Genomic DNA, 13,982 nt, shown 5'->3' on the forward strand with positions numbered 1-13,982 from the left:
ACACAGACACACACGGCAGCCAATTCCTCAGATTAATAGGTTACACAGAAAAGCTGGAGAAACTCAGCGGGTGCAACAGCATCTATGGAGCGAAGGAAATAGGCAACGTTTCGGGCCGAAACCCTTCTTCAGACTGAAGAAGGGTTTCGGCCCGAAACGTTGCCTATTTCCTTCGCTCCATAGATGCTGCTGCACCCGCTGAGTTTCTCCAGCTTTTCTGTGTAACCTTCGATTCTCCAGCATCTGCAGTTCCCTCTTAAACACCTCAGATTAATAGAATTGAATAGAATACATTGCCTTGAATTAGCTTCAGATAGTGCTTAATACTCACATGTAAAATTCAAATGTAAATAACTACTTTGAAATCAACATGAAGTGAATTAAAATAATGTTTATTTTAGTTCTGCAATTCAGTATGTGTATGGTGGCACTCCAAGAAACACGTCTTCACAAAAAATTAATCGAACAAAGTGTTGAGCGACGTAATATGGATTTTTTTAAATCGTGGTCATTACATTCAAAATTGGACAAATCAATTGGCATCTGTACAAATTGATTCCATTAAGATGTAATGCAATCAGTTGTAAACTGCTGAAATTTATTTCAAATACATGACAAATATTATTAAAGCAAAGAAGTTATTCAATCTCAAAAACTAAAACTAATCAAACTTACCAGAACAAAAAGCAACACTCCCATGAGATTCATCTACAACAGCATCTGTTAATCAGGGAAAAGATAATGTTAGAGACTTGTTGCTAATATGGAATACAAAAGTAAGTTGGGAGATTATCCATTCAGAAAAATATATATCAGTTTAAATTCAGAGGGGCAAAAATGATTGAAAATGAATTCCATTGGACAGTGTAAATCTTCAGATACAAAAGATTAGTCAGCTAAGATTTGCTAAGGGATGGTCATGTCTGACTAACATTTTAATTTACAAAGGGCATCAACGAGGGTGGTGCATTTGGGAGAACGAGAATAGAACTAAATGTATAGTTCACCTGAAGAGTTGTAAAATATTTCATTGGCTTATTGGTTTCCCGCCTGTAGCGGCACCTGCTGGTGCCTTGGGGTAGTCGAACCCTCGGATCGGCTACCCCAGTCACGTGGGTGCTGGGAGGGGGTTTCGCGTGCTTTTTGTTGAGCCCATTCATTCGGAGCACCACCCTTGTGGTAGTAATATCGTTTATTTAGCCGTCTCACAGACTCGCATTGTTCTTTGTTTAACCGTTTGCAATAAAGTTCGTTGAACCAACTCACGGTCTCGACTGCGCTAAACTGGTGACCCCGACGCGCCCAATCGTTATTGGACGTTGACAATGCAAGCCGCCGCCGTTCCCGACGCTCAACAGAGCGCCGTCAGCCTCAGGCTGCCGGTGTTCTGGCCCGAACAGCCTCAGGTGTGGTTCACCCACATGGAGGCACAATTCCACCTTTGTAACATAGTGGTGGGTGATACGAAGTACTCCCACGTCGTCGGAGCGCTCACGCAGGAGATGGCTTTGCGGTTATTGCCTTTCCTGTAACACCCGCTGGCGCTCGCTAAGTACGAAGGCCTCAAAGCCCTCCTTCTTCACACTTTCGGGGTCAGCCGCCAGGATCGCGCCACCCGCCTCCTGCACATGGACGGGTTGGGTGATCGCAAGCCGTCCGTACTGATGGCAGAAATGCTTGCTCTCATGGATGGCCACCGGCCGTGCCTTTTCTCTGAACAGGCCTTCTTGGCGCAGATGCCGGACGACGTCCACCTTATGCTCGCTGGCGCTGATTTCACTGACCCACTGCAGCTCGCCGAACGGGAGGACGAACTTTGGCTGGCGAGACAAGAAGGCGGTGCCATCAACCGAGTTTCCGCACCAGCGCACCATTCACCTCGGCGTGACCGCGACAACGCCCCGCCCACGGCTTCCTCCGCAGAGCCACAGCAGCGCGCCGGGACACGGGGAAAGCACAAATGGTGCTTCTATCACATCCGCTGGGGCGCGGAGGCTCGACGCTGCCGTCAACCCGGCTTGTTTCATGGAAATGCCTCGGCCGATCATCTGCAGAGGCGATCACGATCGGCCCAAACAACCGCCTCTACGTCCGCGACCATCGCTCCGGCAGACGCTTCCACGTCGACTCCGGGGCCATAGTCAGTATCCTCCGCCAACCGGACGCACCACCTGTACTGGTAAGCGGGGCCCAGTGCTCACGGCCGTGAATAGCACCATCCGTACTTACGGCACGCGGACCCTCTCGTTCACGCCCCTATGAGTGGACTTCATCGTGGCCCACGCCACTCCTGGGTGCCATCTTCCTGCGTGCGTTCTCCCTCGTCGTTGATGTGCGGGGCGGGCGCATGACTCCGCAATCGGCCCTCGGCTCCACGATCCCGCGGTCCCCGTCCCCACCCAGCACATAGCTCAGTGTCATCGCCGAGGTAATTGTGCCTCCCTACTCACCGACTTCCCTGAGCTCCTCACTTCCCTTTTCAATGTGGGCAGCCCCCAAACACGGGGTCGTACATCACATCCCAACCGTGGACCCTCCGATATACGCACGGGTGCTCCGCCTTCCACCATACAAGCTGCACATCGCCCGGGACGTTTAACCGTTTGCAATAAAGTTCGTTGAACCAATTCACGGTCTCGACTCCTCTAAATGCCAACTGAACAGTACAAGTACACACACACACACACACACACACACACACGGCAGCCAATTCCTTTGCCACAAAGATTGAAACCAATGAAGCAAAATATGAATACATCAGTGCTTATTCTCCTGCTTCCACTTGCACAATTCTGTTTCCTTTTTACTGTATGTGGTGATTGCCTGAGGCCAGCACACAATGCTGACCAACCAGGCATGAGACAGGAAAAAACTGAAAAAAGAGGAAGCGAGATAGGGGTCCAGGGGCCATTGCCCCCGGGTCGGGGTTTCGTATCATTTCAAGGTGCAATTTTTGATAAATGTGCCTTGAAATGAAACCGCTTTCTTGCCCGTTTAACCTTAATTTACACTGTCATTGGTTATAAAATTGTACCTTAAAATAACACATTTTACTTGCTGGTAGACAAAAATGCTGGAGAAACTCAGCGGGTGAAGCAGCATCTATGGAGCGAAGGAATAGATGACGTTTCATGTCGAGACCCTTCGTCAGACGGAAAGGTCTCGAACCGAAACGTCATCTATTCCTTCGCTCCATAGATGCTGCCTCACTCGCTGAGTTTCTCCAGCATTTTTGACTACCTTCGATTTTTCCAGCATATGCAGTTCTTTCTTAAACATTTTACTTGCTTGTCACTTCTTAATTTACACGGAAAATTTGTGATATTTGTGAAAATTATACCTTAAAATGATACCAACTCCTTGCTTGTTTACACTTGTCATATTGAAAATATTTTATATTACACCTATATCTACTCGTAACATATCTGTTTCTTGCTTGTTTACTCTAATTAGAGAAAAGTAACCTTTGCACAGGAAATTTTTGATAATTTTTTGATAACTATACCTTGAAATAACACCATTTCCTTGCTTGTTTACCCTTCATTTATAGTAACTTTTTAAACATATACCTTACAATAACACATTTTACCTGATTAAACGCTAAAGTCGACTCAGTGGATTTCCACTCACTCAACCATTGGCGCAGCGGCTCACTGTCTCGCGGAAAGCCATTTATAGCAGAGATTGAGACAGATTTTTTTTTTTTAAACCAAAATTCAAAATCCGTGGAGAAATCTCATGCCTGCTAACTCTTTTGTGAGATTTTGGCCAGGAGTCATCATCCTACTCTGCAGCTCTCTTGACGCAGGAGGTATTCCCAAGATTTTCATTCCGCCTCATCATAGAATGACAACATACTTTCAAGTCAGTAAAATGTACAACTTTGAGAGGTTTTGAGATTTGGTGGTGTGCCTATCCACCTGCTCGTTTAATTGAAGATTTGGAAGGTACTGAAGAGCTGTGAAAGTTCACTTTGTCGGAGGTACACAATAATGACACAGTACCTTGGTGGCAGAAGGATGTTAATCAAATGGACTACTTAGTGCTGGTTATTGTAAACTTTCCTTTAACTTGTTGGAGCTTCACTCATTCAAGAAATGGAGCTTATCACATTACACAACTGACCAGAGGGTATTAATAGTGCTTAATTTGGAACTAGGACTGCTTTGAATCTGAAGAGCCAGGTATGAACATTACTTGCTGATATTGATTAAATCTTAATGTTTCCCAGGTCTTTTTGTAAATATTACTGGTTGCTTCATAATCTTTGGAATTACAAGTGAACCTAAACATTGAAACACTAAAACTCCAATGACTCTTACAAACCTATACAGATGAATGATAGAAAACATGCTGTTGAGTTACAATATACAGTGCCCTCCATAATGTTTGGGACAAAGACTCATCATTTATTTATTTGCCTCTGTACTCAACAATTTGAGATTTGTAATAGAAAAAAAAATCACATGTGGTTACTGTGCACATTGTCAGATTTTAATAAATGTTTATAGATTTTGGTTTCACCATGTAGAAATTACAGCTGTGCTTTTACATAGCCCCCCCCACCCCTCCATGGCACCATAATGTTTGAGACACATGGCTTCACAGGCATTTGTAATTGCTCAGGTGTGTTTAATTTCCTCCTTAATGCAGGTATAAGAGAGCTCTCAGCACCTAGTCTTTCCTCCAGTCTTTCCATCACCTTTGGAAACTTTTATTGTTGTTTATCAACATGTGGACCAAAGTTGTGCCAACGAAGGTCAAAGAAGCTATTATGAGACTGAGAAACAAGAATAAAACTGTTAGAGACATCAGTCAAACCTTGGCCTTAACAAAATCTACTGTTTGGAACATCATTAAGACGAAAGAGAGCACTGGTGAGCTTACTAATTGTAAAAGGATTGGTAGGCCAAGGGAGACCTCCATAGCTGATGACAGACAAATTCTCCCTATAATAAAGAAAAAATCCCTAAACACCTGCCCGACAGATCAGAAACACTCTTCAGGTGTGGATTTGTCAATGGCCACTGTCCGCAGAAGACTTCATGAACAAAAATACAGAGGCTAGATGCAAGCCACTGCAAAAATAGGATGGCCGGGTTACAGTTTGCCAAGAAGTACTTAAAAGAGCAACCAGACTTCTGGAAAAAGTTGTTGTGGACAGATGAGACAAAGATTAACTTATATCAGAGTGATGGCAAGAGCAAAGTATGGAGGAGAGCAAGAACTGCGCAAGATCCAAAGCATACCACCTCATCTGTGAAACACGGTGGTGGGGGTGTTATGGCCTGGGCATGTATGGCTGCTGAAGGTACAGGCTTCATTGACGATATAACTGCTGATGTAGTAGCATAATGAATTTTGAAGTGTATAAACACATCCCCTCTGCTGAAGTCCAAACAAATGCCTCAAAACTCATTGGCCGGTGGTTCATTCTACAGCAAGACAATGATCCCAAACATACTGCTAAAGCAACAAAAGAGTTTTCCCAAAGCTAAAAAATGGTAAATTCTTGAATGGCCTAGTCATTCACCTGATCTGAACCCAATTTGGTATGCCTTTTATTTGCTGAAGGGAAAACTGAAGGGGACTAGACCCCAAAACAAGCATAGGCTAAAGATGGCTGCAATACAGGCCTGGCAGAGCATCACCAGAGAAGACACCCAGCAACTGGTGATGTCCATGAATCACAGACTTCAAGCAGTCATTGCCTGCAAAGGATATGCAACAAAATACTAGACATGACTTCTTTCATTTACATGACATTGATGTGTCCCAAACATTATGGTGCCCTGAAATGGGGGACTATGTATAAACACTGCAGTAATTTCTACATGGTGAAACCAAAATGTATAAAAATAGCCTTTATTAAAGTCTGACAATGTGCCCTTTAACCGCATGTGAATTTTTATATTACAAATCTAAAATTGTGGAGTAGAGGCAAATAAATAAATGATGGGCCTTTGTCCCAAACATTATAGAGGGCACTGTAGCTTGGTGTGGGAACAGCTCTGCCCAAGACTACAAGAAATTGCAGAGACTTGTGGATGTAGCCCAGTCCACCACATAGACAAGATTCCCCGCCATTGATTCCATCTCCACTTCTATCTACACTGGGCTTCAGTCCGAAGAAGGGTCTCGACCCGAAACATCACCTATTCCTTTTCTCCAGAGATGCTGTCTGACCCTCTGAGTTACTTCAGTTTTTGGTAGGCTTTTCTGGAAGGTTAGATCAAGAGATCCAGGGAGAGCTAGCTAAATTAATAGTGAATTGTAGGAAGCAGAGGGTGATGGTGGTGGAAGGTTGTTTTTTTGGAATGGAGGCCTGTGACCAATGGTATGCCTCAGGAATATGTGCTGGTTCCATTGCTGTTTGTTATGTGGATCAACAATTCGGATGAGAATGCATAAGGCATAATTAGTTAGTTCGCAAGCAAGATGGTTATCAAGATTTACAGAGGTTGGGAAAGCAGGCCGAGGAATGGCTAATAGAGTTCAATGCAATCAAGGGTGATGCGTTTCATTTTGGGAAGTCAAACCCGGGCAGGATCTTCACACTAAACGACAGGGCCCGGGAAAACGATGTAGAGAAAAGGAATATAGAAGTGCAGCTACATAGTTCCCCGAATGTGGCAACACAGCTAGAAAGGGCAGTGAAGGCTGCATTTGGCACATTAGCCTTCATCTGTCAGGAAACTGAGAATAGATGGTGGGACCTCATGTTACAATTGTACAAATGTTGGTGAGGCCGCACTTAGAGCATTGTGTCCTGATGTAAGATGCGATTCAGCTGGAAAGATTGCAGAGATGTACGAGAAGAATGTTGCCAGGACTGAGCTACAGGGAGAGGTTGAGACTTTATTCCATCAAGAATTTCCTTGGGTGCAGGAGGCTGAGGGGTAATCTTATAGTAGAAGTGTATAAAATCATGGACCGGGATAGGGTGAATGCACAAGATATTTTTGCCATGGTAGGGGAAATTAAGAGCTACAGGGTATAAGTTTAAGTTTGGTTTAGTTTAGTGATACAAAGTGGAAACAGGCCCTTGGGCCCACTGAGTCCACAACGACCAGCGATCCCAGCACACTAGTTCTATCCTACACATTGGGGAAAATTTACACATGCCAATTGACCTACAAACCCTCATATCTTTGGAATGTACGAAGAAAGGAGAGCATCCGGAGACAACCAACATGGCCACAGGGAGAACGTGCAAACTCTGTACAGACAACACCTATAGTCATGATTGAATCTGTGCCTCTGGTGCTGTAAGGCAGCAATTCTACCGCTGCACCACAGTGCTGCCGCTGAGGGTGAGTGCAAAGATTTAATAGGAACCAGAGGGATAACTTTCCTCTGCATAAAGAATGGTGGGCATATTGAACAAACTGTCAAAGGATAGCACACTATAGTATATAATAATATTTAAAATATTTTGTTAACAAGTACATGTACAGAACTAGTTTAGAGGGTTATGGTCCAAATATGGGTTAATAGGACTAGCTACGACAGGGCAACTTGGTCAGTGTGGACGAATTGGGCTCAGAGCCTGTTTTCACACGTACGAGTCTATGACCTGCACGATACTTATAGGTAAAGGTGACTTCAAAGAGATTCTACGTACATTACAGGCAACGAGCAACTGGGGAGAGAATAGGACCCTCTAAAAAATCAGCACGTCCATGTGTGGAGCCACAGGAAAATTTATTTATATTTACGGTGGAAAAGCAATGGCTTAAAACACAAAAGTAAATAAAACTCCAGGATCTGATCAGTGAGTCCTAGGACAACATGCAAAGCTAGGGAAGAAACTGTAGGGATCCTGGCAGAAATATTTGCATCTTTGATAACCACAGGTGGGGTGCTGGAAAAGTAGAGGGCAGCTAATGTGCTTCTGTTTCAGAATGGCTGCATGGAAAAGCCTGGGAACTATAGCCCAGTGAGTCTTACAGAAGTCGTGACTTTGTTATTGGAGGGGTTTCTGAAAAAGATGACTGCATATTTTGGAAAGACAGGGACTAATTAGGGACGTCGCCTTGGCTTTGTACATGGAAACTTAACTTAAAAGGCCTTTGACAAGATAGCGCATGATGGGTTGGTCTGGAAGATAGGATCACATGGGATGCAGAGCCATGTAGCAAATTGATTCTAAATTAGCTCAAACATAGGAAACAAGAGTGGTGGTAGAGCATTGCTTTTCAGACTGGAAGCATGTAACAAGTGGTGTACCACAGGGATTAGTGCTGGGTCCAGTGTTGGTTTGAGCTATATTAATTATTTGGTTGAGAAAATAACGCAAGTAGCATATTTAGTACATTTGCAGATGATACTAATATTGGTGGTAAAGTGGACAGTGAAGATATCTAAATACAGAGGGATCAACTTAGTTTCTAATTCATGTCATTTGTTAGTTCCCACCTTTATCCTGACTAATGGTTAACGTCTAACATTAATTCTTGTTTATGATATTGTTTTTGAAGATCTTCAACATGGCTAGTACATTAATATTTTAAGTATCTTGTCCAAGTGTTTTCTCTGTACTCCATAATTCCATGTGTTTAAGATGTACGTTACTTAATTGGTGGTAGGTGGAGAAAATGATGTTGTAAAGTTCTATTTTAACAGGTTTACTGCAGTTGGTGTCCACAATGAGTGAAGTGGAAATTAAAAGGACATTTGACTGGAAGGACATCTGCTGGCAGACATCAATTATTTGACAGTAGTGATGTCCCTTACTAACTGGACAGTGTACATGTTACTTTTTAAAGTGTGTGTTAATTAGTGATAGTGTAACTGTTTAAAATTGAATCTGCAGAACTATAAATTCATTTGTTAGTCTAAAGATATGCAAGCATTTATCTCAAACATCTTTTAATTCATAACCTGACCATTGACCATTTTTTTTTTTCCCCCCAACATCTTTTTGACGCAAGGTTTTTTCACTCAAACCTCACGTCAAAAACCATGGCGTGATATTTGACTCAGCACTGAAATTTGACAAACAAGTCTATGCCGTGGTAAAAGCTAGCTTCTTTCAGCTTCGGACGATAGCTAAAATAAAACAATTCCTCCAGTTTGATGACCTGGAAAAGATCATCCACACATTCATCTCCTCCCGCCTAGATTACTGCAACTCCCTTTACACTGGCATCAGCCAATCTTCCCTGTCCCGCCTGCAACTGGTCCAAAACGCCGCAGCAAGACTCCTGACGGGTAACCGAAAAAGGGACCACATCACCCCGATCCTGGCCTCTCTCCACTGGCTCCCTGTGCGGTTCCGTATAAACTTCAAGATCCTCCTCCATGTCTACAAAGCCCTCAATGGGCTTGCCCCCACCTACATAAAAAGTCTTCTCACCCACCACTCCACCTCCAGGCCCCTCAGATCGGCCGACTTGGGGTTGCTAAATATCCCACGGTTTAGGCATAAGCTCAGGGGCGACCGCGCCTTTGCGGTTGCAGCCCCTGGACTGTGGAACAACATTCCCTTTCCCATCAGAATTGCCCCCTCCATCGACTCTTTTAAGTCAAGACTAAAGACTTATCTATACTCCCAAGCCTTTCCTGACGTCCTCTGAGTGAGGGCTACACGTATATATGTATGTAGTTTGTTTTGTTGTGCTATTCTTATAACAAATGTAAAGCACTTTGGCCAACGAGAGTTGTTTTTTAAATGTGCTATATAAATAAATGTGATTTGACTTGACTTGATCTGCAGTTAGATTTGTTAGGCTTTTTAATTTTTGACATTGTTCATTTTTGGCAGTGATCCTCATCTTCCTCTCTAACATTTGTTGAAAGCATCCTCACCTTTCCACTCTGGATCTCCATGATGAGAACACATAAGGTAATACATTTTTCAAGGACACTGGAGAAATCATACTTTTTGAATCATGATTTCTCCAGCCTATCCACCACTCGCCACTCCCTTGCTATTGAGAATTATTTGTTGCTCCTCTCTGCAGATTTTGTTGTGGCTTGGTTTGAGTGTTGACAGCACACTTGCAATTTGCAATTAATGCTTTGGTTATCCTGATCTCCTTGCTTACACTGAGTTTCAGTATTTGGTTATCCTGATCTCCTTGCTTAAGCTGTGTTTCAGTATTTGTGGCTGTGCCTCCTATCCTGCAAAGATGTTAACAGCAATGAAACAAAAATTCTGTGTTTTAAATAAACCTTGCCAACTGGACCCCTGGGATAATCTGTTTTGATCTTCATTTTGTTCTTAGTCATAGAACTTCACAGTACAAGAACAGTATATTTGGTCCAACCTGTCCTTGCCAACCACGTTAGCATATAGAGCTAGTCCCATTATCATGCATTTAGACAATAGCCATCTAAACACTTCCTTTCTATATATCTGTCAAATTGTATTTTAAAAGTCTTAATTGTATCCTGCTTCTGTATCGTAATAATAATTCTTTAAATGTAACTCTAATTGAATCTATTTTCATGTTAAAAATTAACCTTAAATTTCTTATATGCTGCAGAATTGGTGCATCTTTTCAGTGTCTGAATTTTTGTGTGAATTGTATTTTTGTAGGGGAAACTGTTGATCTGATGAATAGTTTGGGTTGTTGAGAAATTATGAAAAGTTTTTTTTTTGCCGATCTCCCAATCCATTTTTGACATCAATAGTGAAAATATGTATTTACACAGTGCTCTTCAACATAGCTAATTATCCCAAAACACTTCACCGAAGTATTACCAGATAGCTTTTGAAATCACTGGGAGGCAATGGGACTTCAAAAGAAGAGGGGGAGAGAAACAATATAAAAGGAAGAAAGAGGGTTGAATGGGGCGTGGGGAGAATGATGGCAGTGCTGCCAATGGTGGAACAAGTTTGTAGATGGTCAAGAAACCAAAATTGGGTGAGTCTACAAGAGTTAGAGAAAATTTAAACTGAAAACGAGGAATCAGAATATTGAAATCAAGGATGAGTTTGTAATTGTGATTTTGGTTATCCTGGAACTGGTGTGCGGGTATGAGCGCACAGGGGTAATGGATAAGTACGGTGCAGGTGAGGGCATGGACTGAGAACGTTGAAGGACATGGAAGATACGGCATTGAAGGCTGTCCAGGAGCAGGGGCGGAAAACCTGGGGGGGGCCAGAGGGGACACGCCCCCCCCCCCCCCCCCCCCCCCATGTTTTGAGAAGTGGGGGACATCCCCCCCAAGTTTTTGTGATCCCGATTTTAAAATCTCCGCTTTTAGCGCTGGATTGAGCCTCCGAAGCCTCGTGCATGTGTGTCTGTGTGCGCATGGGGCCGCCAAAAAATAGTGTCCCTCGTCCCCTCCATGTTTTGATAGCGAGTTCCGCTCTTGTCCAGGAGCAAATTGAAATGGTTGTGTCAAACTATTCCCTTCAATTGGACCATACTAGGTAAACAAGGCTTTAAGAGTATTATTTTAAATGCATTTTAAATTTTTGTAAATTTATCATCCGACTAAGATTAAATGAGCTGGAAAATAGGATTCTGATGGCTAAGGGAAGCATGTGGAAAATTAATTTAAAATCATTAGCAATGGAGATTGATATTGCTTGTGACCCAAGTGTGCATTTGTACTCCATCCTCGTTGCTGCTATGTAGTGTAGTTAAGAGCAATGTGCAGATAAATGTGATCTGCAGGGAGAAGTATTGTTGCAGCGGTATAAAACTTAAATCAGGCCACATTTGGAGCATTGTGTGCAGTTTTGGTCACCACATTGCAGGAAGGATGTAGAAACTTTGGAGTGTGGGCTTTTCACACAATGTGGTTAAGTGCTTGGAACACACTGCTGGGAGAGTGAACCAGGTATGATAGCAACATTTCAGTGGCTTTTAGGCAGAACACAAATAGGCAAGCAGACAGGATTAATTAACATTGGCATCATGGTTGGCTTAGACAATGAGAGCATAAGGGCCTGTTCCTTTACTATTGTGCTCTTCTTTGTAACTGGGCCACGGAATGGCATATTGAGTGGCATACAGACAAACGTGAGGAGTTGCAATTTTGCAGGACAAATCAGTGCAGGGCTTATACAGTAAATGTAAGGCCCTGTGTAGTACTGTAGAACTGAGGAACGTAAAGGTGCAGGTACAAAGCACCACGAAGGTGGTGACACAGGTGGACAGGGAAGAGAAGAGTGCATTTGGAACACTTGCCTACATTGGCCAGGATATGGAGTACAGGAGTTGGAATGTCATGCCATAGCTAAACAAGATGTTGGTATGGCTACAATTGGTGCACTTCACTGTTCTAGTCATCCTCGCATATCCCAAAGATAAACAGTTTAGCAGGTTAAATGGCCACTGTAAATTATCCTGTGTGTAGGTAAATGGTAAATTATTTGAACTGTTGGATACGTGGGGAGAATATAACAGGATTAGCTCAGAATTATTGTAATTGGGTGTTTGGTGGTCAATGCGGTCTCCCTTGGCTGAAGAGCATGTTTCACCCTGTATTACTCTGCAGTTTACCTGTGCAGATAGCTCTCAAACCAACCATTAGTTCTGAAACTAGACAAAGATGTTATTTGGCATGATAGTGGAGCTCTTTAATATGGAGTTGAACCTCACAAGGACTGATTAATAAACATACCTGCCAAGATCACCAGAGAGAGGCATGGGTTGATTGGTGTTCGTCAAACCCAAGAGGTTAACCGTTTCTCTTTAATCACAAATGCTGCCTGAGCCATGAAATATTTCCTGCATTTGCTGTTTTTACTTTCCAATTGTCGCTTCTCCCATTTTTCATAGAACAAATCAAACAGCTTTATCTTTCAGAGCTCTGCTAGATCACTGCTATAGTTTTTCTCAGTTGTAGGAAATCTAAGTCCCTACCCAAAATAATTTTGGGGTTTCTTCCTAGTGCTCATCTACAGAGGGTAAATGAAATTATTTTCTCAAAACCAATCATGTCTGGATGCTATATAACTGTAATTGACATTACATTCTTATTGCCAAGCAACAATTGTTCATATGCGGAATATTTGCTGCTTACTTGGAAATACACGCAACCCTTACATTGCAGTGATTTGTGCTAGACATTTACAGGATTCACAAATCCCTATCAAGAATTTCGAATACAGAATAAAATGTTCCCTTGTGGAATTTGTGAAAAAGTAAAACAAATGAGCACAATCTATTAGCTGACACACTAATGTCAAACATTGGTTCATAAACAGGAAACTGCAGTTAAAAATTATTTAACAGAAAATACAACAATAAATTGAAGCATTTCAGAAGAAAAAAAATTACAAATGTGCAAACAGTTCATATGGAAAGGTTCCAATGTTTTGAATGATGATTTTCATGCAGTGCCAAGTCTGAAACTTACCTTTAAAACCGCATTTTTCATCTGTATTAGCCAGCAAAGGAGCACTGAGAACATGCATACAATGTTTGTAGAAAAAGCTGAGGAACTCTGTTTTTTCGGTTTTCTAACAAAAATGACAAGGACACACTGGTTAATAGTCAGTATCTTCATTGCTATATTACTGAAGTTCTGATATTTGTCATATATGCATATTATGATGAATTGTATAATTCATCTTGTCCAATACTGTTCCAGTGAACATATGGTCAAATCACTGTGAAGGTTTCATTCTCAACAAACAGCACAACAAGTAGATTGGTATATAACCACTATCATGTGAACAAAAACATGATAAACTAAAAAGTAGAATGACAATTTTATTTTTGTTTAACAAAGAAATCTTGGATTTTAAAACCTTACAATTGAGCAGAATCATTTTTCAATAGCAAACGCAATGCTATATTTAAAACATTCTCCAATGTACAAAACTAAAGTTGCTAATTCTTTAAAGTTCAGTTATTTATATGCAATAGCGAGTAAGGGGAACAATATTTTGGAAACAAGTTGGCAGAATTGTGTCATGGAAGCAGCATTGCAAACAATGTGGGCAAGGAAGATGATTTGAACATAACAGGTGGCACAAGAACCACAATGCATCAAGTTATATAATTTTTCTTATAATT

The 13,982-nt window shown here is 42.1% G+C and overlaps 1 protein-coding gene across 2 annotated transcripts in view; it reads right to left on the reverse strand.

The window, feature by feature from the left end:
* The window catches only part of LOC129699784 (serine/threonine-protein phosphatase 4 regulatory subunit 3-B), a 63,967-nt gene that overhangs the window by 21,933 nt on the left and 28,052 nt on the right, over window positions 1-13,982 (reverse strand). For both annotated transcript variants that reach the window (XM_055639869.1, XM_055639868.1), the window contains 2 exons: window positions 13,321-13,423; window positions 676-720 (listed from right to left, as the gene is read on the reverse strand). In XM_055639869.1, coding sequence (XP_055495844.1) covers window positions 676-720; window positions 13,321-13,423 — 148 coding nt within the window. The remainder of the gene's footprint in view (window positions 1-675; window positions 721-13,320; window positions 13,424-13,982) is intronic.

This window comes from Leucoraja erinacea, chromosome 8 (genome assembly GCF_028641065.1).
Source record: "Leucoraja erinacea ecotype New England chromosome 8, Leri_hhj_1, whole genome shotgun sequence".
Classification (NCBI taxonomy): Eukaryota; Metazoa; Chordata; class Chondrichthyes; order Rajiformes; family Rajidae; genus Leucoraja; species Leucoraja erinaceus.